This window comes from Simochromis diagramma, unplaced genomic scaffold, assembly GCF_900408965.1.
Source record: "Simochromis diagramma unplaced genomic scaffold, fSimDia1.1 OVJJ01000387.1, whole genome shotgun sequence".
In the NCBI taxonomy this organism is placed as follows: domain Eukaryota; kingdom Metazoa; phylum Chordata; class Actinopteri; order Cichliformes; family Cichlidae; genus Simochromis; species Simochromis diagramma.
This window is the reverse complement of record NW_024387152.1, coordinates 5,580,735-5,604,229: the sequence shown is the minus strand read 5'-3', so window position 1 is coordinate 5,604,229 and position 23,495 is coordinate 5,580,735. Positions and strand designations below refer to the sequence as shown.

At 42.7% G+C, this 23,495-nt stretch overlaps 3 protein-coding genes across 5 annotated transcripts in view; 2 read left to right on the top strand and 1 right to left on the bottom strand.

Annotated features, from left to right (window-relative positions):
* Positions 1-1,539: 1,539 nt before the first annotated feature.
* On the top strand, positions 1,540-2,584 carry wfdc2 (WAP four-disulfide core domain 2). The gene is made up of 3 exons (XM_040047825.1): positions 1,540-1,716; positions 1,981-2,118; positions 2,217-2,584. Exons 1-3 carry the CDS (start codon positions 1,614-1,616, stop codon positions 2,348-2,350), a joined length of 375 nt encoding a protein of 124 aa, XP_039903759.1. The 5' UTR covers positions 1,540-1,613; the 3' UTR covers positions 2,351-2,584.
* Positions 2,585-3,848: 1,264 nt separating this feature from the next.
* On the bottom strand, positions 3,849-16,151 carry pigt (phosphatidylinositol glycan anchor biosynthesis, class T). Its single transcript, XM_040047819.1, has 11 exons — positions 15,720-16,151; positions 15,042-15,219; positions 14,031-14,158; positions 11,494-11,594; positions 11,186-11,360; positions 10,992-11,089; positions 10,609-10,765; positions 10,209-10,409; positions 5,337-5,502; positions 5,129-5,212; positions 3,849-4,992 (listed from the first exon to the last, which is right to left on the bottom strand). Exons 1-11 carry the CDS (start codon positions 16,111-16,113, stop codon positions 4,743-4,745), a joined length of 1,932 nt encoding a protein of 643 aa, XP_039903753.1. The 5' UTR covers positions 16,114-16,151; the 3' UTR covers positions 3,849-4,742.
* A 415-nt stretch (positions 16,152-16,566) lies between these two features.
* Positions 16,567-23,495, top strand: part of phactr3a (phosphatase and actin regulator 3a) — a 33,069-nt gene continuing 26,140 nt past the window's right edge. The window contains exon 1 of one of the 3 annotated variants that reach the window (XM_040047722.1): positions 16,567-17,207. In XM_040047722.1, the coding sequence (XP_039903656.1) occupies positions 17,105-17,207 (103 nt within the window). In that variant the 5' untranslated portion in view covers positions 16,567-17,104. The remainder of the gene's footprint in view (positions 17,208-23,495) is intronic. The other 2 variants (XM_040047721.1, XM_040047720.1) reach the window with 2 other exon arrangements.

The following is a 23,495-nucleotide window of genomic DNA, read 5'->3' as shown; positions in this document are numbered from 1 at the left end:
AGTAAAGTATCTTAAATTAGGCTGTGAGCGATATGGATTTTGGCCCGTCAAGCTGTGGGCCCTCCTCCGCAGCAGCCTCAAGCTAACAAGCTAATTAATAGAAGGCAACAAAAAAGAAAGCTTAAGTGGGAGACTGACTATGGTGCACCTTTACACCACAGATAAAATACATTATTAACACATTCAAAGCAAATGTAACATTTTTTCTTCTGTAATTGGCAGCAGTTAACAGCATCCAACATTATTAAGGGTAATTTTGTGCTGAGGATGTTTAACACTGTCATAGATTTGTATAAATGATACCTGAACATTTCACAGTTTGTGAGCACACAAAAACTGCAGAAAAATGAGTTTGTCAGAGTGGCCATATGTAGAATTTCACACACTCAATTTGGAAAGCTCTGTTGAAACAACCAGTTAAAATCAGTCGTTGACATCTTTCAGTCCTATTTCCAAATAAAAAATATTTCAGTTTTAATCAAATGTAATGATTTGTTTTTATCAAGCCAAATCTTTATTTATTTATTCTTTACTTTGTTTATCATTTCATTTTATCAGTGCATCCCTAGTTTTAGCACAGCCTACTAATTTACATAAATATGATACTATGTGACAATATTCAGTCAATAACAGCATGTAATGTTGGAACAAAAACTAATAAACAAGTTAGATTGGAAGACTAAGACATGTTCTCCACCTTGTGGAGAAAAGAAGAAGTAGCTGCTTGAGACTTACCAACACTTCTTGTAGAATTTCTGTGGGAAGTAAAATATTCTGCAATGGGCTGTGTGGTCTGCACAGTGGTGTACACGCCAAGCACACACCCAACTAAACTGAACAGAGGCCATCCTCCACATCACCCTTAAGCTAACACGCTAAACAATAGTTATTTTGTAGAGTCATAAAGTCATCTCATCCAGTAAATGCTGTAAATCATCACCAGAGCATAAATTATTAGTCTTAAACAGAATCATTATTAATATTGTGGACACCTTATGTATGTAATTGATGTGTGATTTAAACAATTTAGGGCCCAACACTGACCCCTGGGGGACACCAGAAGCATAACTTCCTTCTCTAATATATGAGCAAGAATTCATTTAACTTCACAAACTGGTGCCACTCTCTTAAAAAAAACTCTGAAATTACTTTAAAACTCCTCATCTGATCTATTGTATCAAATTTGTTTCTGAAGTGTGTAAATAATCCAACCGCATATTGTTTTTGTTTTTTTGTCTATGAAGTCTAATAATGCTAGATGGAAATGCGGGCTGGTTCACTGGTTAAAAAGAAAATAAACCGCTTCGCACATGTCAGATACTGTTGGAGGAGAAATTGATTCATTTGCTGGAAGCACTAAAATAAAGTGAAGGTAAAATGAGGTCACATGACAAAAACTATTGGTCATCATAACATTTTTCAGCTGTCGAGTTTTATTACTAACATGTAAACAACATAAGAAGATTCATACCACAGTACATGCCATATTTTATCTGTAACTCTACAGGCACAAGGACCCAGCATCCTCTAAGTGGCCTGCTCAGCATGTGGCTATGGACTAGTGTACAGTATTTTTTGCACACAGCAGTACATGTTTTGAGCAAGAAGTGAACATGGACAAACACTGGTGGACAATTTGCGCATTGATTTTAGCATTTTGCGCATTAGCGCACTTTGACACTGTTCTTTCAGCGAGCGCTTGTTGCAAAATAACAGGCAAGTTTCTTTTGACTCAAATTTCTTCAACCCATTATCTGACTGCTTACGGATTATTTTTGAAATGCGCGTGCTTGTTTGTTTAGCAACCAAATTGGTAACCATTCAAAATCATAACTCATGTCTCATTTGGCACGGCTGATCCGTAATGCTTTTCTGCTCTTTTCTTTCAAGTCTCAGCTGTCTAAAAGTCAGTCAAAAGGCCCGTGTACCACACTCTCCCGTTCTATCTCTTTGTCTATACTGATTTCTCTTTTCTTTCAGTAAAACCAGGAGTGTGTCCTCGCAGGCGCCTGGGCTACGGACGGTGTGCTGAATTTTGCTCTAATGACAGTGACTGCCCCGACAAGGAAAAGTGCTGCTCCAACGGGTGTGGACATGAGTGCATGGCACCGTACGTAGGTGAGAGATCAACAAAGTAGAAAACACCCCCATATACATCCCAAGTGTTTAAAGGTATTTTGTAACTAATCATATTTTTTTGACTTCGCTGTGATCAGTGAAGCCTGGCGGCTGTCCTCTGCCTGAGACCACCCCCATGTGTGCTGAGTACTGCTATCACGATGGTCAGTGTCCAGGAGATCAAAAGTGCTGCAGGACTACCTGTGGTCATGCATGCAGTGAGCCCTGCTAAGGAAGTCCATCATCTACATTAAACATCTCTCCTTTTTAAACGGACACATTTTTCCCACAAAGAAAAAGTGGCCTGTTTGCATTTATTCCTTGTTCTCTTTTTTTTTACCGCGTGTATTCTTACTTCAGTGTGAAAAACAGTATATCTGTTCCATTTCTAATTAAAGCCTTAGAGTATGATGCATTGTTTTTGTTGTTTTTGTATGACCAATAAAAATAGCCCAATCCTGTATAACCTTGCTATAAATGTGTTTTTAATAGATCCTGGAATTCACAAGCCTGTCGGGTTTTTTGAGTCCGTTTCCCTGCAAAAACAAATGATGAAATGTAGCAAGAATGGAAAGTGTTTCCTGGCAGAACACAAAATGATTCAGATGGACAATGAAAACGTTCTTAGTTTTCAGCATTGTTGCACACTTGTGTCTCAAAATGTATTGTGCTGTTTGTTATTTAAAGAACATTTTATTTTTTTTTATAAATTACTAGTTTGACCAAAGAAAGTTGCAACAATCAGTGACAAGTTCCTTTACTATATCATGTCCGAGGAGAAAACTTGCAGTTTGTAGCAGATCACATATGAACATCAAATTCTACATGTGGAAAGCTGCTTTGTTTTTGTTCCACACTGTTGGCAAACACACAGGGGTAAGAATTGCTGACCTGTCAAATACAGAGAGACGTCTGTGTTTGTTCCTTCAGAGTCTGTCATCAGTGAGGCCAACTATGTTTACACAAAAATGTGGGCACTCAATGGGAAGTAATAATGTTCCAACTCCTGTTTAATTTAGAGTTGGGAACTTTCATGTCTAGTAATTTGAAAAATGATGTTTGGCAGTTTATTGAAAAGGCAGTGACAGTAATAACAATACAGAACATAGTCAAACATTCAAATGGAGCTCACTGTTTTACAGAAATATTTTTCTAGGAAGGAAAACAAACAAAAAATGTGTGTAAAAGGCTTAAACAAAAGTAAATGCATGGCAGTATTTTATTTAGTATTTAACATCTACAGGAGCTGCTCAGCCATAGAACCCAGGACCACAAAGCTCCAGGCACAGTTTTAGTGCTGATGTTAATCCCAGCGGTGTTTGGAGTTCTGCAGTTGAGTCAGCAGTTTTGGTGACTTTTAGACTGTATCACCTCAGCCCTTGGTGACACCCCTCTGAAGATCTACATGTCCAACAATTTGTGGCCGAGTTGTTGTGGCTCCTAGATGCCTCCACTTTGCTATATCACCACTTCACCTGATCATTAAATATCTAAGAGGGAAGAAATTTCATGAACTGACTTGTTGCGGTGGTGGCATCCTATTACACTACCATACTCAAATTTAGTGAGCTCTTTAGAACAACCTTTAACAAATAAAGGCAGACTGCTTGGCTGTTACCTGAAGCAACAGGAGTGAAAGCACCTGAATTTGGAGAAGAGGAAGTGTGGCTCTGTAGTTTTGTCCATAGTGTATTTGTTGTAAGACAACGAAAGTGCTTAAAACTGATGACTTAATAATTCAACAAATAAAAGGTTTTTATTATGCTCAGACAATTGCATTCAACATTCAAAACTGTAACCAAAATCAGTGCCAAATAAATATTTGGTAAAGGGCAGCTCGGTTTTACTTGACAACGATTGATATCCTGTGTAGAAACATGAAAAAAAAGTTCATTTTATCACTTTTAAGTCTATACTTTTTAGAATTCGTTTCACACAATATATGACATCATACTGGAATGAGTTTTAGAGTTTTTAATGCGCTGTTATGAATGAAGTTTCAATTAAGATAAGCAGCCTAAAAAGAAAAACGTTAGGACATCCTGAAGTGACTTTGACTTGGTGTATCTCATAGTGGCGGAGATGCCAAATAAGTCTTAAGACCACTTAGAGACCAAAAGCGATTATATTTCTGAGTCCAGAGGCTTCAGAGTGCAGTGAGATATGAAATCACTGTTTCCTCAAAGTATCAGTATGCCTTAATGACAGTGTGGCATTATGTTGTAATGGGTTATAGTTTTAAAAATCCAGAAAACAAACAAACAAACGAAAAAAAACAAAAACAAAAAACAAAAAAAAAAACCCTACCCCAAATCCCCCAAAACGAAGGGGTATTAAAACACTGCAGCCCATTGCTCAGCTTTGGTTCCTCATATTTATCAAACAAGAACAAATCTTCAACTTCCCGTCTACTTTTTTTGTCCTTAGGCAGCAAGAAATTGCTTTAAAACACAAATGTATCCATCTTATTCAATTCAACAACAAAATCCTCAAGTTGACAGGTTTTAAAACATTCACAGCAGTATTTGTCCCAGTTCTTCCCTGTATATTATATATTTTCCAGTAGTTTCAACAAAAAGAAAACTTCCTTTCTAAAAGATGCCACTTGGCATGCTCACAAAGCCTCAGAGTGGCGGGACGCCCCTCATCCTTCGGATGACGTTAGCGATCCGCTTGGCCAGTCCTGGGTTGGGCTCTTCGATCTGGAAGCTCCGCGTTAGTAAGTTGTATAGAGAGCCGTATCCCACAGCCACTACAGTGCATGTCAGGCAGATGACATTGTAAGGCATGCTGAAGTCTGGAGTGGGCAGATTGACAAGCAGAGGCTCTGTGTAGATGCGGACAAAGTAGCTGGACTCTTCTTTACAGGGAAAACTGGTGAGAGAGGAAAATTTGATCATCCCATTTTCTAGATAAACGTGTCTGTGCAGAAACTCAAACAGTCCGTGAATAAAACACAATAAATGTCATTTTCATCAAGGTGGGCGGGCGATGGGGGCTGTGTACTTACAAGCTGCTGAAAAGTGGTCGTTCCCGAGTGCTGTTTGTATGCATGGCGACAGTGCTTGGTACAAGAGAACTAATAACTGAAGATCTAAATGTTAAAGACAAGGACTTTAGTCAATAAAAGTCTGAAATTAATTTAAAATCCTAAAAAATAAAAAGCAAAAATCATTTGAAAAGCAACACATGTCACACATGCAATCCTACGTGCATACCCGACATAGAAACCGTGGTTGGGATCGGGTGGGTATTCAGTCCATTTGAGCAGAGCCCTCTCAAACTGCACTGTAACCTCAGTCACAGAGTTTGGAGGAAGCTGGATCAGCATCTCCAGCAGGTGGGGCTTCACACGGTCCTTAGATGGCTCGTAGTGGATGTAGCCTAGCAGAGGAAGAAAAAAAACAAGTGACCAATAATACACTGATTAAATGTTCAAACTAGAACTGCACAAACACAAAGGCTCTGGCATCTGCTGTCAAGAAAATTGTATTTTAAACAGCTATCAACCCAGAGTTTTTACAGTCAGTGAATCCCTAGTTTAGACACAGATCACTGGTTTATATAAATTACATAATGGGACAATATTTAATCAATAACAGCATGTTATTCAAGTTAGAAATAAACACCAGCATATGTATTTGATAACTGTTTCTTACAGAAAACATGACTCATGTTCTCCACCTTGTGGCAAAAAGAGGCAGCTGCATGAACCCTTACTAACCATTCCTGTGGGTTAATGTGGGAAGTCAAGTATTTTACAGTGGGCTGTGAACAGCATGACCGACTTACCCCTGTAAGGTCAAATGTATCATATTTGAAACATGAGATTTTGAGACCTTTACATCATTAGTGTGATTTCTTTAACCTTAAACCCTTTACACATTTTTGCTGAAGATGAATAGTCATCAATAAATTGCACAGAAATGCTGGTGTAGCAAAAAAATCATACAAGTCAAAACTCATAATTCATGACAGGTTCAATAAAAACTCCAGCTTCAAGAAAATTAGATTTTTCTGGCAATTATTTCATGGTTCAGATTTTACAGGGTTAAGTAAAAGACTGAATAATAATATCCATCGTTGAAGAAGTCAACATCAAAAATCAAAGCCTGCAAAGATGCTCACATGTCCACAGGACATTTAAGCTAACTAACAGAAGGCAACAAAAATGAAAATGAAATCAAGTTGAAGGCACACAAGTTCAGCTCAAGTGGGAGTCTGACTATCGTGCACCTCTACAAAGTGTAAAGAGAAGGCTGTGTATTCATTTGCCACTGACAATTTGTGCTTTTAAAGAACATAATTAGCATCATCATGTTGATGTTTGAATCAAGGTATGGGGGTCAGAGGCAGGGGACAGCACCTTCAGAAAGCCACTAAACTGAAAAGATGCACTCATGGACTTTCTTTGAGCTGTAAGTGCAACTTTCATTTTTATGTGCAAGTGTTTCATGGCAATAGACAAAGCTGCAAGAGTCAACTAAACAACATGATGTAAGATCTTCTACTTTTCTTCTTTTATTTAATTAAACTTCCTAAGAAATGATTCAGTGATCATATTCAGATCCATGAAACAGTCCAAGTAAGACTTGCAGACATAGAAACAAAAAAATAAAGATGTATTGCTTTACCTTTATATCAGATCTAATGCTAAACAGCGCAAAGGCTAATAAGATTTTTTGTAGACTGGTTGAGGTCCTCTCCGTGAATCGCTACCTTATCATGGTGGAGGGGTTTGTGTGTGCCAGGGATCCCAAGGTCGATGTTGTCTGGGGGCTTTTGCCCCCTGGTAGGGTCTCCCGTGGCAAATTGGTCCTGGGTGAGGGACCAGACAAAGAGCGATTCAGAAGACCCTTATGAAGAAAACATCGAGGGAACAGTTTACCCTGCCCGGGATAGGGTTACCGGGGCCCCGCCCTGGAGCCAGGCCCGGGGAGGGTGCCCGACGGGCGAGCGTCTGGTGGCCGGGCCTTAGTCCATGGGGCCCAGCCGGGCACAGCCCGAAAAGGGGGCATGGGCCCATCCTCCCGCAGGCCCATCACCCGCAGGAGGCGCCATAGGGGTCGGGTGCATTGTGTGCCGGGCGGCGGCCAGGAGGAAGGAGCCTGAGTTAGTGCGTGAGGTTGAGAGGTACCGGCTAGATATAGTCGGGCTCACCTCTACGCATGGCTTGGGCTCTGGAACCAGTCTCCTGGAGAGGGGCTGGACACTCAGTCTGGAGTTGCCCCTGGTGAGAGGCGGCGGGCTGGGGTGGGTATTCTAATATCCCCTCTGCTTGCTGCCGGTACGTTGGGGTTTTCCCCGGTGGATGAGAGGGTTTGTTCCCTGCACCTTAGGGTCAGGTAACGGGTCCTGACTGTCATCTGCGCTTATGCGCCGAGTAGCAGTTCGGAGTACCCAGCCTTCTTAGAGTCCCTGGGTGGGGTGCTGGAAGGTGCTCCACCTGGAGACTCTGTTGTCCTGCTGGGAAACTTCAATGCTCACGTGGGTAATGACAGCGAGACCTGGAGGGGCGTGATTGGGAGGAACGGCCTCCCTGATCTGAACCCGAGTGGTGTTTTGTTATTGGACTTCTGTGCAAATCACAGTTTGGCCATAACGAACACCTTGTTCGAACATAAGAGTGTCCATAAGTGCACGTGGCACCAGGATGCTCTAGGCCGCAGGTCGATGATTGATTTTGTAATCGTATCACCAGACCTGCGACCATATGTTCTGGACACTCGGGTAAAGAGAGGGGTTGAGCTGTCAACTGATCACCACCTGGTGGTGAGTTGGATCAGGTGGCGGGGGAGGACGCTGGACAGACCTGGTACACCTAAACGCGTAGTGAGGGTGTGCTGGGAACGTCTAGCAGAGGCCCCAGTCCGCGAGATCTTCAACGCACACCTCCGGCAGAGCTTCAACAGCATTCCGAGGGAGACTGGGGACATTGAGTCTGTGGGACTCCGGAGGCAGCCGACAGGTATCGACAGGCCAAGCGGAATGCGGCTCGGGCAGTGGCTGAAGCAAAAACTCAGGTGAGGAAGGAGTTCGGAGAGGCCATGGGAAAAGACTTTCGGACTGCCTCGAAGAGATTCTGGCAAACCGTCAGGCATCTCAGCAGGGGAAAGCGGTGCTCTACCTGCACTGTGTATAGTGCTGGCGGAGCGCTGCTGACTTCGACTGACAAAATTGTCAGGCGGTGGAAGGAATACTTCGAGGACCTCCTTAATCCCACTGACATGTCTTCCGAGGAGGAAGCAGAGTCTGGGGATGAGGGGAATGACCCGCCAATTTCCGGAGGCGAGGTCACTGAGGCAGTTAAACAACTCCTTGGTGGCAGAGCCCCTGGTCTTGATAAGGTCCGCCCCGAGGTCCTGAAGGCTCTGGACGTTTTAGGGCTGTCCTGGTTGACACGCCTCTACAATGTTGCGTGGAAATCAGGGGCAGTACCCCTGGACTGGCAGGCCGGGGTGGTGGTCCCCATCTTTAAGAAGGGGGACTGGAGGGTGTGTTCCAACTACAGGGGGATCACACTCCTCAGCCTCCCTGGGAAAGTCTATGCCAGGGTGCTGGAGAGGAGAGTTTGTCTGCTAGTCGAACCTCGGATACAGGAGGAACAATGCGGTTTTCGTCCTGGTCGCGGAACACTGGACCAGCTCTTTATCCTCTCGAGGATACTTGAGGGTGCATGGGAGTTTGCTCAACCAGTCTACATGTGTTTTGTGGACTTGGAGAAAGCATTTGACCGTGTCCCTCGGGGTGTCCTGTGGGAGGTGCTGCGGGAGTATGGGGTGTCTGGCCAATTGCTACGGGCCATTCGATCCCTATACAACCGTTGCAAGAGCTTGGTTCGCACCCGGTGGGTGATGGGCTCCGCCAGGACTGCTCTTTGTCACTGATTCTGTTCATAATTTTTATGGACAGGATTTCTAGGCGCAGCCAAGTGGTGGAGGGCTTTCATTTTGGTGGCCTCAGAATCTCATCTCTGCTTTTCGCGGATGATGTGGTTCTGTTGGCTTCATCGGGTGAAGGCCTCCAGCTCGCACTGGAACGGTTCGCAGCTGAGTGTGAAGCAGCGGGAATGAGGATCAGCACCTCCAAATCTGAGGCCATGGTTCTCAGCCGGAAAAGGGTGGAGTGCCCACTCAGGGATGAGTTCCTGCCCCAAGTGGAGGAGGTCAAGTACCTCGGGGTCTTGTTCGCGAGTGATGGGAGAAGGGAGCTGGAGATCGACAGACAGATTGGTGCGGAGGCTGCAGTGATGCGGATGCTGCACGGTCCGTCGTGGTGAAGAGGGAGCTGAGTGTAAAAGCGAAGCTCTCAATTTACCGGTCGATCTACGTCCCTACCCTCACCTATGGCCACGAGCTGTGGGTAGTGACCGACCGAAAGAACGAGATTGCGGATACAAGCGGCGGAAATGAGCTTCCTCCGAAGGGTGGCTGGCCTCTCCCATAATTAGAGATAGGGTGAGAAGTTCGGCCATCTGGGAGGGGCTCAGAGTAGAGCCGCTGCTCCTCCACATCGAAAGGAGCCAGCTGAGGTGGTTCGGGCATCTGACAAGGATGCCTCCTGGGCGCCTCCTGGGGTTGGTGTTCCGGGTATGTCCCACCGGGAGGAGGCCCCGGGGCAGACCCAGGACACGCTGGAGAGATTATATCTCTCGGCTGGCCTAGGAACGCCTTGGTGTTCCCCCGGATAAGCTGGAGGAGGTGGCTGGGGAGAGGGAGGTCTGGGCTTCTTTGCTTAGGCTGCTACCCCTGCGACCCAGCCCCGGATAAAGCGGATGAAGATGGATGGATGGATGGTTGAGGTTTATATGTGGACCAAACTGTACATGTGAAGGCCATATAAGACATACATTTTTGATTTAATTAATAATTCATAAGTCAGCTGCTCCATGATATTCTTATTTCCACAGTGGCCTTAAGTGAAGTTAAGGACATTGTACCGGACCAATATCCTGTACTACACTGTGTACTCACTGTACAGGATATTGGTCATCTTTCAAAGGTAAATTGTTTTTGGGGCTATGTAAATTTATTATTCTGATTGCAAATTAACAGTGCACACATCCTTTACTGCTTTCTAAAAATACTCACTGGGCTTGTTGTCCTTTCCCTTGCTCGTCACACTGAGCGTGTGGATGTAGAGACGAAGATACCAAGGCACCGAGTCCAGCAGCAGTACAGGGAAAGACCTGTATGGGTGGTTGTTGTACATTAATGTGTGAATCTCTCCTGTCTGCAGCCCGTATCCAGCCACATAACGCTCAGCATGGAGCAAGGGACGCAGCATTTCACCTGAGGACAGAAAGTCAGACTGATTTTAATAATTCACTGGGTGTAAAACAAATGTGACAATCAAAAAAATGCCTTAAAAATGTGTGAAGTGTGTGCATTTTATTATCTTGTTCTTGTTTCATCATACATTCTTCAAGACAATACTCTGACTATTATACACAGCTTTATACATTATACAGTCTCTACTCTTCTGGCTCACCCTCATTGGACTTCCATCGAATCAGCAGGTTGAGGGAGCGCACAGTGCCAAAGGTGGTTTCTTGGGTCAGATCGTACACAGAGAAGGTCCGTCTGTCTCCCAGCACCACTGCCTGGCTCAGCAGGGAAGTGGCTGGGCTGAGCTCAAACTGCTCCCCCTGCAAAATAAAAACAGGTTTGTTCCAATCATAACTCTTACAGAGCTTCAATAATAAATTTGACATTATCTATACATACAAGTAGTGCCGTTTATCAACAGATAATCCACTAGATCAGCAACACCTCCATGTTCATATAGCTGTCACAATTCGATGTTTTGTATTCTAAGGTTTGAATTATCTAATGATTTAGATTTGCATATTTTACATTAAAGGAAAAGCAAACCTGAGGGTTGTCTGTGATGTCGATATATAGTTTACTGGAGGAGGCCAACGGACAAGCTTCTGTCAGGGTCCGAGAGAACATCTTGAACAAAGACCACTCTGAGGGAAGAGACAGCTTGAATTAACAAAAGCCAGGGGAATGTTACCAAAACCCAAATATGGGACAGAGAACAAAAAAAACGTGCTTTCGCTCACCTCGTTTGGTCTGTCCAGAGTTGTGCAGGTCAAAGACTGAATTCAACGTCTGTCTCAGCTCCCAGGATGTGGTTTTGCACTGCCAGTCCTGACACACGGACCTGATGTGCACTGCCTGGGAATGAAAACTGCTGTGGAAGAGTTTCTCTGACTTCAAAAGGACAGCGAGACCAGCCTGTTCGGAAAACATAGTGAGGAGAAAACTTAATACACTAACAGATGGCATTGATGTCCCATGTTTTTTTAGGAAGAAAAATGCAGATGTAAAGGGGGGAGAGAGAGAGAGAGAGAGCGAGAGCGACATTTACCTTGGATCCACATGGCAAGAGTTTCTTCCAGGGTGTCAAATTCTCTGTGCAAACAATTTCTCGTGGGAGGGTGGCATAGCGAAGGAAGCTGTGGTCTGTCACTTTAACACACACACAAATATTGCATATGCAGTACAGTGAGTCCTGGGGCATCTGCAGTGCTGTAATGGGTATTCAACTGTCTAACATGCACCTCAGAATAAGAATATCACATGCTCAAATAAAAAAAAATAAAAATAAAAAAAAAAAATATATATATATATATTAAAAAAAGAGGCACCTGAGTACAGGTAAAGCACTCATTTTATTGCAAAAGGTTTCTTTAATGCAAACAGGACCTGTGTAAAAAGTGTTCATCTGTTTACTTATTCCCAAACAAAACAACAACAACAACAACAAAAAAACACAACTAAACCAAGTTTCTAACGGGGTGCAGCACACCTGACAAGCCTGACAATCATATCACCTGTAAAGTCGACCATTTGCAGTAGCATGAGGTGTAAAATCACTAGAAACTAGGGCTGGGCCATATTATACCGTTGACAGTAATACCAGTACAATGATAGGCAATGATAAGAAAATAAAATATCGCAATAGAATATGGGTAAAACGCGCATGCGCAGTGCCTTTATTTTCGCACATGCCTGAAAAAGCATGGCGGCAACAGAGAATGAGAAGGGAGAAAGCGGATCGTTGAGTGAAACGGATGAACCACAATTGGTTTGTAAAAAATGGTGCAACTTCAGTGGTGTGGAACTGGTTTGGTGTTTGTTCGTCAGATACCCACCAAAGCACATTTTTTTTGTAGAACATGCAAGCGGGCCGTCGTTTTTGCCGTATTTGTCGGACTAAGGTGCTCGTAAATCTGGGAGTAATCTGTGTCCTAAACTCCGCTCCCTTCAGGTCCCAAAGTCAAACGAACACTGCAGCATCACTAAGAGTTAAAAACTGTCTAAATTCTTTCATCTTTAATAAAACGATCAGAATTGCTGCTTTACCAGGTGTAACTATGAAGTTTAACATCCAGGCATCCATGAAAACAGAATTTATTACATTTAACGGAGTTAGAAGTTAGCGGGAGTTAGCTCGCTAGTTTTGCTAGTTACCTAAGCATGATATAGCATGTTCTGACTGAGAGATTTCTGAAAAAATTCAAACGTACAGCTCTGCTATCATTTCCAACATAAATGAAGACAGGAAGCTACACAGCAGTGAGGTTTGTAAGGTTACTGAAGTTGGGCTAGCTGGTATTTAATGATGTGCTAGGTGATCGCTAGCGACACAGCTATGTTAGCATAACATAAACAGTGAAGCTGGAGGATGAACGCTAACACTTTTCCACTCGATAAAAGTTAACGTGAAGGTTCCTGATGGTTAGAGACAAATGCAATCGCATGGCAGGATGCTGTAAACAGACCAAACTTCAGTCAGGAGAACAACTGAGATAATCCATTCACAATAGAAGGTTAGTCGTTAATATACTGCAACAACACGGGAATAGAGCAGCTGTGATAGAATACAGCATTAACGAATCAATGGTACAGAAGTGGAGGAAGAAAAAGATGAGTTGAATAAAGTTTGATTTATCTGACTGCTTTGTTTTGCTTAATGTGTCTTATAATCCCGTGCACCTTATGGTCCAAAAAATACGTATTTGACTTTTTTATTTGGCACACTGCAGTTTAATGTTGCAAAGCAGCTCTTTTTAACTTCAGTGGATATTATACATGGCTAAGCTCGGGATATGTAAGCCCATTTCTACTGGAAATGCCTTTTGGTTAAACTTTCAACAGGGAATTTGCATTTGCACTGTTAAATCTTTATACAGCTTTAATGCACATAAAAAACAGCTGCTTGTTTAAGTGAAAATAAATGGATGGGGTTTTTTTGCGCTAGTAAAGTTGTGGAGTTGTATTTTGTCTTGCATCAACTATATCGTCAGTTATATCGTTATCGCAAATTTTCAAATCTATATCGTGATTAATATTTTTGGCCATATCGCCCTGCTCTACTAGAAACAATAGTTTAAAAAACAAAACAAAAAACAAAGCACATGTCTAGGTTAGATGAGGAAGAAGGTTATTGCACTAAATCTCTGAGACTCAAAATTGAAAGAAATTTGCTACACATGGTCGTTTGGAACAAATGAGAATCTTCCTAGAGGTTGCCAACCTTTCAGAATTCCTCTAAGAGCACTTTGAACACTCATCAGTGAGGTTAACAAAAGTTTTGAGCAAAATATTCAAGCTACCACAGTGTTTGTGACTCTGACAGACACAAGGTAAAAATGACAGACTGATCTCCAGTAATCTGAAGCACTTTATCGCAGCTGATGCTGCTAAAGTTGTATGAATCATAACTGACCAGTGATAGAACAAGATGAGAAGAGGATTACTGCAAGAGGATTTTCTCTAGCACTAATTCTGTATAATAACGTGATATTAGACAGTTCAATGGTGGCTGATGACACAATTAGCTTTTGCAGAGGTTCATTACTAGAGATGTTACTCTAAATGCAAAAAGGAGACTGACTGTACCGTTGCCTAGTCCCAGGGGTTTGAAGGAGGCACTGGGCTGAACAGTGTTGGTGGAGTCAATGAAGTTCAGTGATGCACAGAAGATGCCTGACAAAACATTGGTTAGCTCCTTCCATGTAGCATCGACACTGGGAAAGGCAGAAAAAAGGCATGTGGAAATGTTAACATGATTTAGCAAAGGTAGGTTAGGCAGCAACTATATCAAAACAAACTGTAGGCAAAAGTTGTGGGAGTAGAATTTCTGGCAGTTTTACATGGGTGGGGGGAAAAAATCAATACAGCAAACCATTACGATACTTTGTATGGTGATATTGTATCGATACAGGGTCACCAAATATTGATACTCTGGGAATATAACGAACAAGAGGGTTCATCACATGCACCACCATCCTGAGATGATGTTAGCTGAGCAAACTTGCATTAAATTCAATGAAATTCACATTTAATTGATGTATCATCTGAAACAGATTGCATGTAATTCAATCGCAGACTGATGACAGATTATCTCCGTCTTAATGCAACAAGTTTATGGCCAGTTTTTACTGAGAGTTATTTTACTGCATAACTTTTTACTGCAGCAAAAAAACTACCTGAACTGTCTGCTAGTTCGGCATATGCTTGAGAAACATCACTGTCATTATAAGAACTAAAGGAAAAACACAAAAGCAAAAAACAGCAAGGACGGTTATGGATGAGCAAAACTGGTAGGTTGGTGGTTCAATCCTCTACTTGTCTAGTCTGCATGTCAATGTATCCTTGGTCCACATACTGAACTCCCAGTTGCCGTTGATGCCACCATTGGAGTGTCATGTGTGCATGGTAGATTAAAAATGCTAAGGCATAGAAAAAATGTTTACGAAAGCAGGTTAATGAATGTGTTTGTGAATAAGTGAATGAGGCTCATAGTAAGAAGGGGCTTTAAATGCTCAGAGTACAAAAACACTATATAAGTACGGGTCTGTCCCCCCCCCTTATTAATCCACACATTCATTTCATCTCTGTCGTACTCACTCTGTCACTGAGTCTTGGAACCAGACCCAGAGCTCAGCTCCAGGTGGGGATGGTATAAAGGGTTGCCCCCACTGCATGGTCCTCCAGTAACCTTGTGTAAAAGAGATGTGCAGTTCTCTGACTGAGAACTTGGAGATGACCTGGCCCAGAGACTTGGGGAAAAGCCGGTAGTGGGACACTGAGAAATGTAACAACGTGGTTTAGAGTTAGAAAGACCAAACATTGTTGTAATTTTGAGAACAGGAGAAAGAAAATCTTATTCAATTAATGTGGGGTGTATTAAACTCGTATAATATTTCCAATAATGTATAAACACTCCTGAAACCAACTAAACAGGAACAGACGCAGATTTTAACAGGAAGGGGATATCAATAAATCAACAAAAATATGGTGATTTATAAAAGAAAGTCAACTGACGGAAAATACAGATGCCCTATCACGTGGTAATCTTTTTAATGTTTCAATCTGACAGATTATAGGAGCATCGAGAAGCAAAAAATGACATTCCGAAACATTTAAATGCTTGTTATTTTATACATTTACAGCTTTTCTGTCAGCTATTCGACAGACTCAAGTATATTCATAAGTTACTTCTATAAGAAGATAAAACATTTACATGTGTGTATTTTCTTATTCGTGCCTAACAGAGTGTTATCTCCCTACTAGCAGTTAGCTTACCTTTGTTTTCTCTCATGAAGTCTGTGTCCCACAGGGTGCGGAACTGGAAGCTGGCATAAATATCTCCGGAGTGCAGAGGTCTGATGACCAGCTCTTCTTGGAAGTCGTCTTTAGGCTGTGGTACCGACGAAGGTACCACTGTTTCAGGTGCAGAAGTGCCCTGAATGTCGGCTGCAGCATCAACCGTAGCGGCTTCTTTAACCTCGGTTGCTTCCCACCGTCTCTCCTCCACCGCGGGCTGGTCAGCCGTTTGTTCCGCTGTTTGTGCATTATGGTCAACCCCACCGTGGTGGTCATTAACTGGCGTCGTTTCATGAATGTCTGCGACAACAAACACGGACAAACTAAAAAGAATAAGCAGCCAAGACCAGCAGCTGCACCTGTGAGCAGCCATTTTTCTCGAGGCGGTGGTTGACTTCCGCGTTAACGCGTCATGAGTAGAATCAGCCAATGAGCTGCTTCCATATGGAGTCATTCTTGGCACTGACACGAGGCTGCTTTGTTTTAAGCCAAAATATTTTCTTAAAAAAAAACATAAAAATAAATTATATATATGTAGTATATATATATATAAAATACATGCTAATATGTAATATGTTTCTGATTTATTTTAAGCAAATTATAAAATAAAATAAAGAAATACATTTTAAAAGCGATCAGTTACATGTGAAGGCGGTATGGAAGCGGTATGGCAAATTATAATTTATATGTAGATTAGATAAATTATATTTATATCCATGTGAAGACAATAAATGAATCCATAGATAAATGTAAACTACAGTAAATGCACATAATGTGTCATATGTCAATTTGTGAATTGTAACCAATCAAACAATTACAGGCCTGAAAATTCTCAATTAATTTAGCCTATCAAACGTCTGCCCATCTAAATCTGTCATTTTACAGCATTACCAATGCTGCTTGCAAATATATTAAACCTTACAGACCCTGAATAAATGGTGCTACTGGTGTGTTGCCAAAACTCATAAAAAAGCTACATTAATAATTAATAAAGGCCATAAATTCAGGTTATCGGTGTGCGAATAAGCATGGTGCTCTGTTGAATATTTGGTCGCGTTGCTGGACAGGGATGGGCATCATCAACCCGTTGGCATCATCGGGGGCAAATCACCCCTCCCTCATCCACACATCATCGCGCACACAGCCCAGACTCACACGCACACACACACACACACACACGCACATACACGCACATACACAAACACACACGGAATTTCGGCTCAGCCATGGCTCCCTGTTAGGTGCTCAAAGCGGCTGTTGTCAGAGCGAATTAAATCTACTCTCGCTCGCTGCTTTCCTCCTGACCTTGCCTGCCTCCGGTTGGGTTTTTAATATTTTATTTAGGATTCCTGCGCTGCCTCCCCATGGCTACATCGGATGGACTAGACGGCTGTCTGCAACGAGGCAGATCTCAAAGTGACCCGAACATACTCACCGAACCGGGCATCGAGTTGGCTCACGGCACAGGTAAGATAGGCGTTATTTTGTCTACATTCATCCGCTCCATATGCGAGTTTTTATTTTTATTTTATTTTATTTTTCTAAGGTTGCCGCTTCTTTGGCGTTGCAGACCTCCTTGTTTGCTTAGTGGGATGTCAGAACACTAAGGCACAATTAGCGCATATGCTCCCGACACTGGATGTAGAATATGACTGTAACGCTGAATCGTGGAGCTGCATGTTGAAGACGAATGCCATCTCAGCGTCTGTGAATGGCTGCATTCCCCACCAGATTTGCGCCTTACAAAGACGCCTGTAGCCCTTTTGGCTGATATGGATGCAAGTAGTATTTGGGAATCCGCGTGTTGGCCGTTTAATGTGATATTACCGTGTGCAACTTTTACTCTATTGCCTATCTATTCCCTTCCATGCTATCCCAGCCCCTTTATAGTGAACCCATGCTATTTAGCATCACAAAATCTGCATGCATGTGTGGTCCATGATCCAAGCTTAACGAATGTGTTGTCCTGTCTGATCCACTGCTATAGCGTTGTTATTAAGAGAGATCCATGGAGGGATTCATGTTTTGACGTGTTGCATTAAAAAAGAAAGAAAAAAAAGCACATGCTTCTCTTATTGTAGGCCTATGCCTAGAGCTCTGTCCCTGTATTGACAGCACTGAATCCCCACCCCATACCGAACTGATCACTGCTGTGATCAATAGCCGACAATCCACGTGATATAGGCTATAGGTGGAAATGTACCCAACTTATCATCACAGCCTTGTACTGGTACAATCGGACTGGCCAGTTATTGATCCTTCAGGTGATCTTTCCAATATGGTGTCCTTGTTTGTTTCTCTGTGGGTTAGTCATCTAATGTTACTCATCTTTCTGCTTTATGGAAGAGGATAATGAATTAAACTTTCATTAATGACAGAACACCAGGGAGCACTCATGCCGTGCTCTCCTCTGGTGAGCTCCTGGAAGTGAATTTGGTTGTTATTGTGCTGGAAGAACTAGTAGCCTATGCATTCACCTGAAATACACTGATTTATTTTCTTTTCTTTTTTTTTTTTACGTAAGTGAGACTATTTATGGTCATACTGTGTGGGTTTAGAAAGAGTCATTGCTTACACCCACACATGGCGAGTTTTACGCACATGAATGCTTGACTGAATGATTCAGAAAAAAAAAGCAGAGTAGTTCACCTTTCAACTTATCACTAACGAGACTCGCTTTTTCACATTTCCAAAATCACACCTGCCTGCACTCATCAACTGGCCATAGCACGTTTATAATGGAGCCTTGCTGAATTCAACCCTCCCAGGGATGATTTAATTCACACGTAGGTGAATGTGATGATGTCACACTGGGTCTTTGACACACCTGAATAAACAACGCAGCAGTTTGGCGGATCAGCCAGGCCAGTGATGAGAGCTAAAGCTGTCAGGGAACGCTGAACGTCAGCCTCCATCCCTGGAGTATGCACAACTGCATCACAGTTTCAGACACGAGTATGCTACATGAAAGGCGGAGTAAATACAGTTGTAACAGCAAAGACAATATCGGTGTCTGGTGGCCCAAAGTACAGAGCATCGCCCACCCCTTCTCTGCGTGGATCACCACTGCACTAATGTCTGGGGCACTAGTCTTTGCCAAAGTAATCCTTTGGCAAAGACTGCCTTTTTTTTCTCCTCCCAATACAGTAGATCTCGCAGCTGCAGAGGCTTACAATGTGTTCATACACTTACTCAATACTGGGAGGAGAGTCAATAGAGACAACAGTTACAGCTGACCATCTCAGAAAATCAGAGTAGTGTTTCCTTTTTGAATGAGGCTGCAGTAATACTACAATACAGACTCACCCTCTCAGAGAAGGGCAAGTCGATCGGTCACATTGCAAGTGTCCAACAATGCAAATCCTACTGTCTTTTAATAAAGCGCAGAGAGTGACATTGCATTGCTCTGTTGGGAGTTTATCTAAATTAAGGCAACCTCTTTGAACAGCAGATTTACAAGAATGATTCAGAGTTACAGGAGCATAAGTCCAGGAACAGGAGCAGCAGTATAAACACGTTTAATCAGTTCATTTGGACAAGGAGCCCTTAGATTCCCCAGCTAATAAAATGTCACTTTCGCTCAAAGTTCCACTTAGTCATTGCAGAATGTCGACCAAGGTAATGGTGTGGAGAGGACACCTTGACGCTTTGCGGACAGGGAGCTTGTCCAAGCAGGGTTATCCCTATGGCTTCGTTCCTCAAAATAATTCTTTTCCCCTGTAGAAAGATGCAAAGCTGGAGAAACAGTGGAGATGAGTTGAATCACACAAATATCAGCACAAGCAGATTTATAGTGCACATAAATCTGCAGTTAGAGACTATTTCTATTATTGATTAAGTTTAACTTTTTTATTACTTTTTTATTACAAAGAATACAATGCACATTACAGTTTCCAAAGTAGTTATCTTCAGACTGTTAAATTCAGTTCACAAAGTTACAAAACACAGAAAAGAAGAATATCCTCCTCATGAAGAAATCACGTCATATATCCACAGTAAATTCTAAAAATAAAAAAATATATTCAGATATTTTTAATCTTTTAAATAATTTCTCAGTTTGTTTGACATTTCATTGATTAGTTGCAACACTTTATAAAGATGGCCAACTGCCCCTTCACTAAACACCATCCTTTGGCAAAAGACTGTAATAATTCATGATGAAATCACTTTCACTTGCAACCCCACCCCACCTGCAGCTGTAGACCACATTGCTCAAGACCACTTCTGGTCTCCGCTCACATGACGACTTATCCAATAAGTACCTGCTGATCTGTGTTGTTTTTCTCTCGTTTTGTTTTATCATTCTCTCCTGGTCTTACTGGTACAAGAATAATCCTCTCAGATCTGTCAAAAAAAAAGAACAACTGAAGAATTCAGGTAAAAGGCGGGGACCTGCCTAATGAACAAGACGATATGTCAAACCCTGCGGAAGCTGATATTGAGCCATGACAATGACTCAATATCAAACCCGAGCGCTGTGTCGTACATAATCCCTCTTATATTCAGGGCTTGGTGAGCAAATATGGGAAATTATGAGTCAGCAGGTCTTATATAATGTTCCCGCAATTAACACAACATTGTTTGAAAGTAATAATGTAAACAAAAAGGTATTAGTGCCACAGGAATTCCTTACATAACAATGGTTTAAGACCCAGTTTCAGATTTCAGCGAGTTGCGGCGGAATAAAGAAACTGTAATTACCTAACAAACAGAGATATATATGACCCTACCTTAAGAAACAGCCCTGCTTCAATTAAAAAAAAGGAACTTTGACGTTTTCAGGTGAAGAGAGGGTTAAAGATGCAAGAACATGGACTCCTTAGAAGTTTAAAAGGCACTCTTAAAAGGAGACAACCCGGTGCTGGCAGGCGGCACATTTGAAGAATGGTTTTCGTTCAACTGTAATGAGGCAGTCAAGTATCTTGACGCTGTGGAAGAGGGAGATAAAGAAACGCTGGATGTGGCACAGCATTTGGTGTGGCCTTCAACTGGCGCTGGCTCTAAACAGATAATTACACTGCACACAGTAACTATCTAGCTATCAATCCAAACTACTGGCAGTTCATCAAGTTGTTGGGACGAGTTGTTGGGCTTGCCCGTGTTGACAGGTTTTGTGATGAGCAAAACTCCACCAGTATCTGGGGCAGTTTTATAATTATTTTCTATTCCGAGTAATTAACTGTAAATTAAACTGTTTGAAATTGCAGTTTTCATTTAAGACAGATTAAGAGGCAGGCGTTCAGCGGTATGTGATGCCATTACAGCCACACATTCTGTCTTCCTGTGAGTCTATTTTTTCCCCACCGAGTGATTGTCAACATCCTCAAGAGTGCAGAGAAAAGGGTGTGAAGTTGTTGTATTCTGCTGCGGGTCGTACGTGTTAAGTGGTTTAAAACAAAAGAGAGAGCGACGGTGACCGTGAAGTGGATACAAGTGAGAAAACAGAAAACGATCCCTCTGTTACAGTTTAGCCCGTGACACCATGCTGTCTGTGCTTAGATAGGTCGCCAGTATGCAAAACACAACCTCGAGTTTTTATTCATGTGGTTGGTTTTTTTGGAGACTTTTAATTTAAACAGGACATAAACTTCATCATGCACATGCAGCTCAATACTGGTCTCTCATTTTTGATTTTTGTTTGTTTATTTGTTTGTTTTTTAGCTGCGGTCAAGTTGAAAACTGTAAAACCCGAGGATCTATCAAGCTACATGCACACGTATGGCTGACATAAACAATTTTAGAGATCTCGATGAACAACGAGAACATATTGTATATAGATTTGCTCTTTGTTTAGAACCTGCAACTTTATCAGACTCAGCCAGGAAAGCTGTAATTCACACTGAAGTCACGACTCATTCATCACGGTGAGCCTTAAGGGACTGTGAGTCAGTCAAGGCTACCTGTTAGTAGTAGCCACTGGAGAGCTATTCATTCTTCCCTCCACGATGCACAGAGGTCCCTTCAGAGGCCAAGAGAAAAAGTACATCTAATGTCAAGTTGAGAGGAGCGTTCTGGTTGCCATAAAAAGGTATTTGTCATATTCAGAAAAATATGAATCTCAACAAATATTGAGTCAGACTTTCACCCAGGAGCCAGGGGTGCACTGTTAGTGCCCACATGTCATATATATATATATATATATATATATATATACATATGTATTGTCACAGTAACATGCTAACATGCCAAGTTCTGAAGTTTTCAGGCAGAACGCCCTCAAGGCTAACTTATCCTTTGTGTGTAAAATGTTCAGACATTTCTGATTGTCAAACCTAATGGATCATGTCCACTGTTAATGTGATGAACTACTCTGCTAGGGGCACTTGTGTGAACTTGAGCGTAACTGGCTTTTCATTCTCTATAAATTACTTCAGAACAAGTTAGTCATAGGCAACTGCAACATGCCAAATACAAGTGAAATGAGCTCAGGGGAAAGGGTCAAGCATCATTTGGCTGTACAAAAAGAAAAGTTAACATTCCACAATTTTGTTTTAAAAACAATAAAAAGGGAAGAATTTGTCTTGAGTAAAATGAAAACTAACGGGTACACACACCCCTGTTCTCTGCTGGCCATCGGGGCAGGGGGGGTGTTGGCCGTCCAATTGGGATCTGGGATGCGGGGCCTCCTTGCTGCTGCGGAGCCTAGGGCAGTCTGCTTGCCTCCACCCCGGGGGAAAGGGTGACATCTCCTGGGTCTAGGTGCTGTTTCCCCCTCCCGGGGCGAGGGTACCTGGACCCGGGGTATAGAGTTTGTTTGGGGAGTGTGATTGTGTGTACAGTGTCCATGTATGTCTATCCCTACGTTGGGTGAGTGCTGAGTATTTGTATATGTGTGCATGAGGGTGGGAATGCATGTTTGTGTCTGTGTGTGCCTGTTTGTCTGTGTCTATATGTCAGGTCGGGTCTTACACTCCACCTCTCTGGGAACTCCCAGGCCCTTCAAGGCCTATCTCCCCTCACCACACTCCCTGCCGGTAACTGATGCCCTCAGGGGTTGGTGTGTTGGTGGTTCTTGGTGTCCGGGGCTGGGCGCTCAGGTATGTACCAACTCACTCCCGGTGACTACTTGGCGGGGCCTGGTGCCTGTTGCTCGGTCAGGCCTCTTCTGGGGCAAAGGGGGCAGAGCCGGCGGGCACGCCACTGCAGCCCCCTCTGGCTTCTGCTCCGTGGCTACTGGGTGACCCCTCATCTGGGGCTCTCCTCAGCTCTTCCCAGGAGGGTGGCACGGATGCCCCTCCGGTGGTCCTCCTTGGGCTCTCGCACTCTGGGGCCTCTGGATGTCTGGGGCCTGGATCTCCTCCATGCCTGCTTCATGCCCTGGGGGACAGGGCTATGGCTCTCTAAATCCTCTAGCAGACCATTACATGGGGAAACCTTTTGAATACAAGCGCGCTGATCCACACAGGTGTGCACACGGGTGTTTACTGTTCATAGACATAAACTACACCTTTATTGGCTGCTATTTCCAAGCACATTGTGCGCTGTCGGTCCTGCTTGCTACACAACAACATTCAATATTTAGTATTTACTGCTGTTTACACTTAGCTAGATTAACGTGATGGTGTTGTGTTTAGTATGTTGCTCTGTTTTTTTTTTTTTTGCTTGTTTTCTCTTCTTTTTCTCTCAACAGGTGATTCAGGAGATTTTTTTTCTCTTCTTTCTCTTTTTAAGTGCCCTTTCTCACTGTCCCTCTTCCCTTCTGTTTTTCTTTTCCTTCATCTTTCTTTCTCCCTTTCCTATCCCTCAGTCATGTCT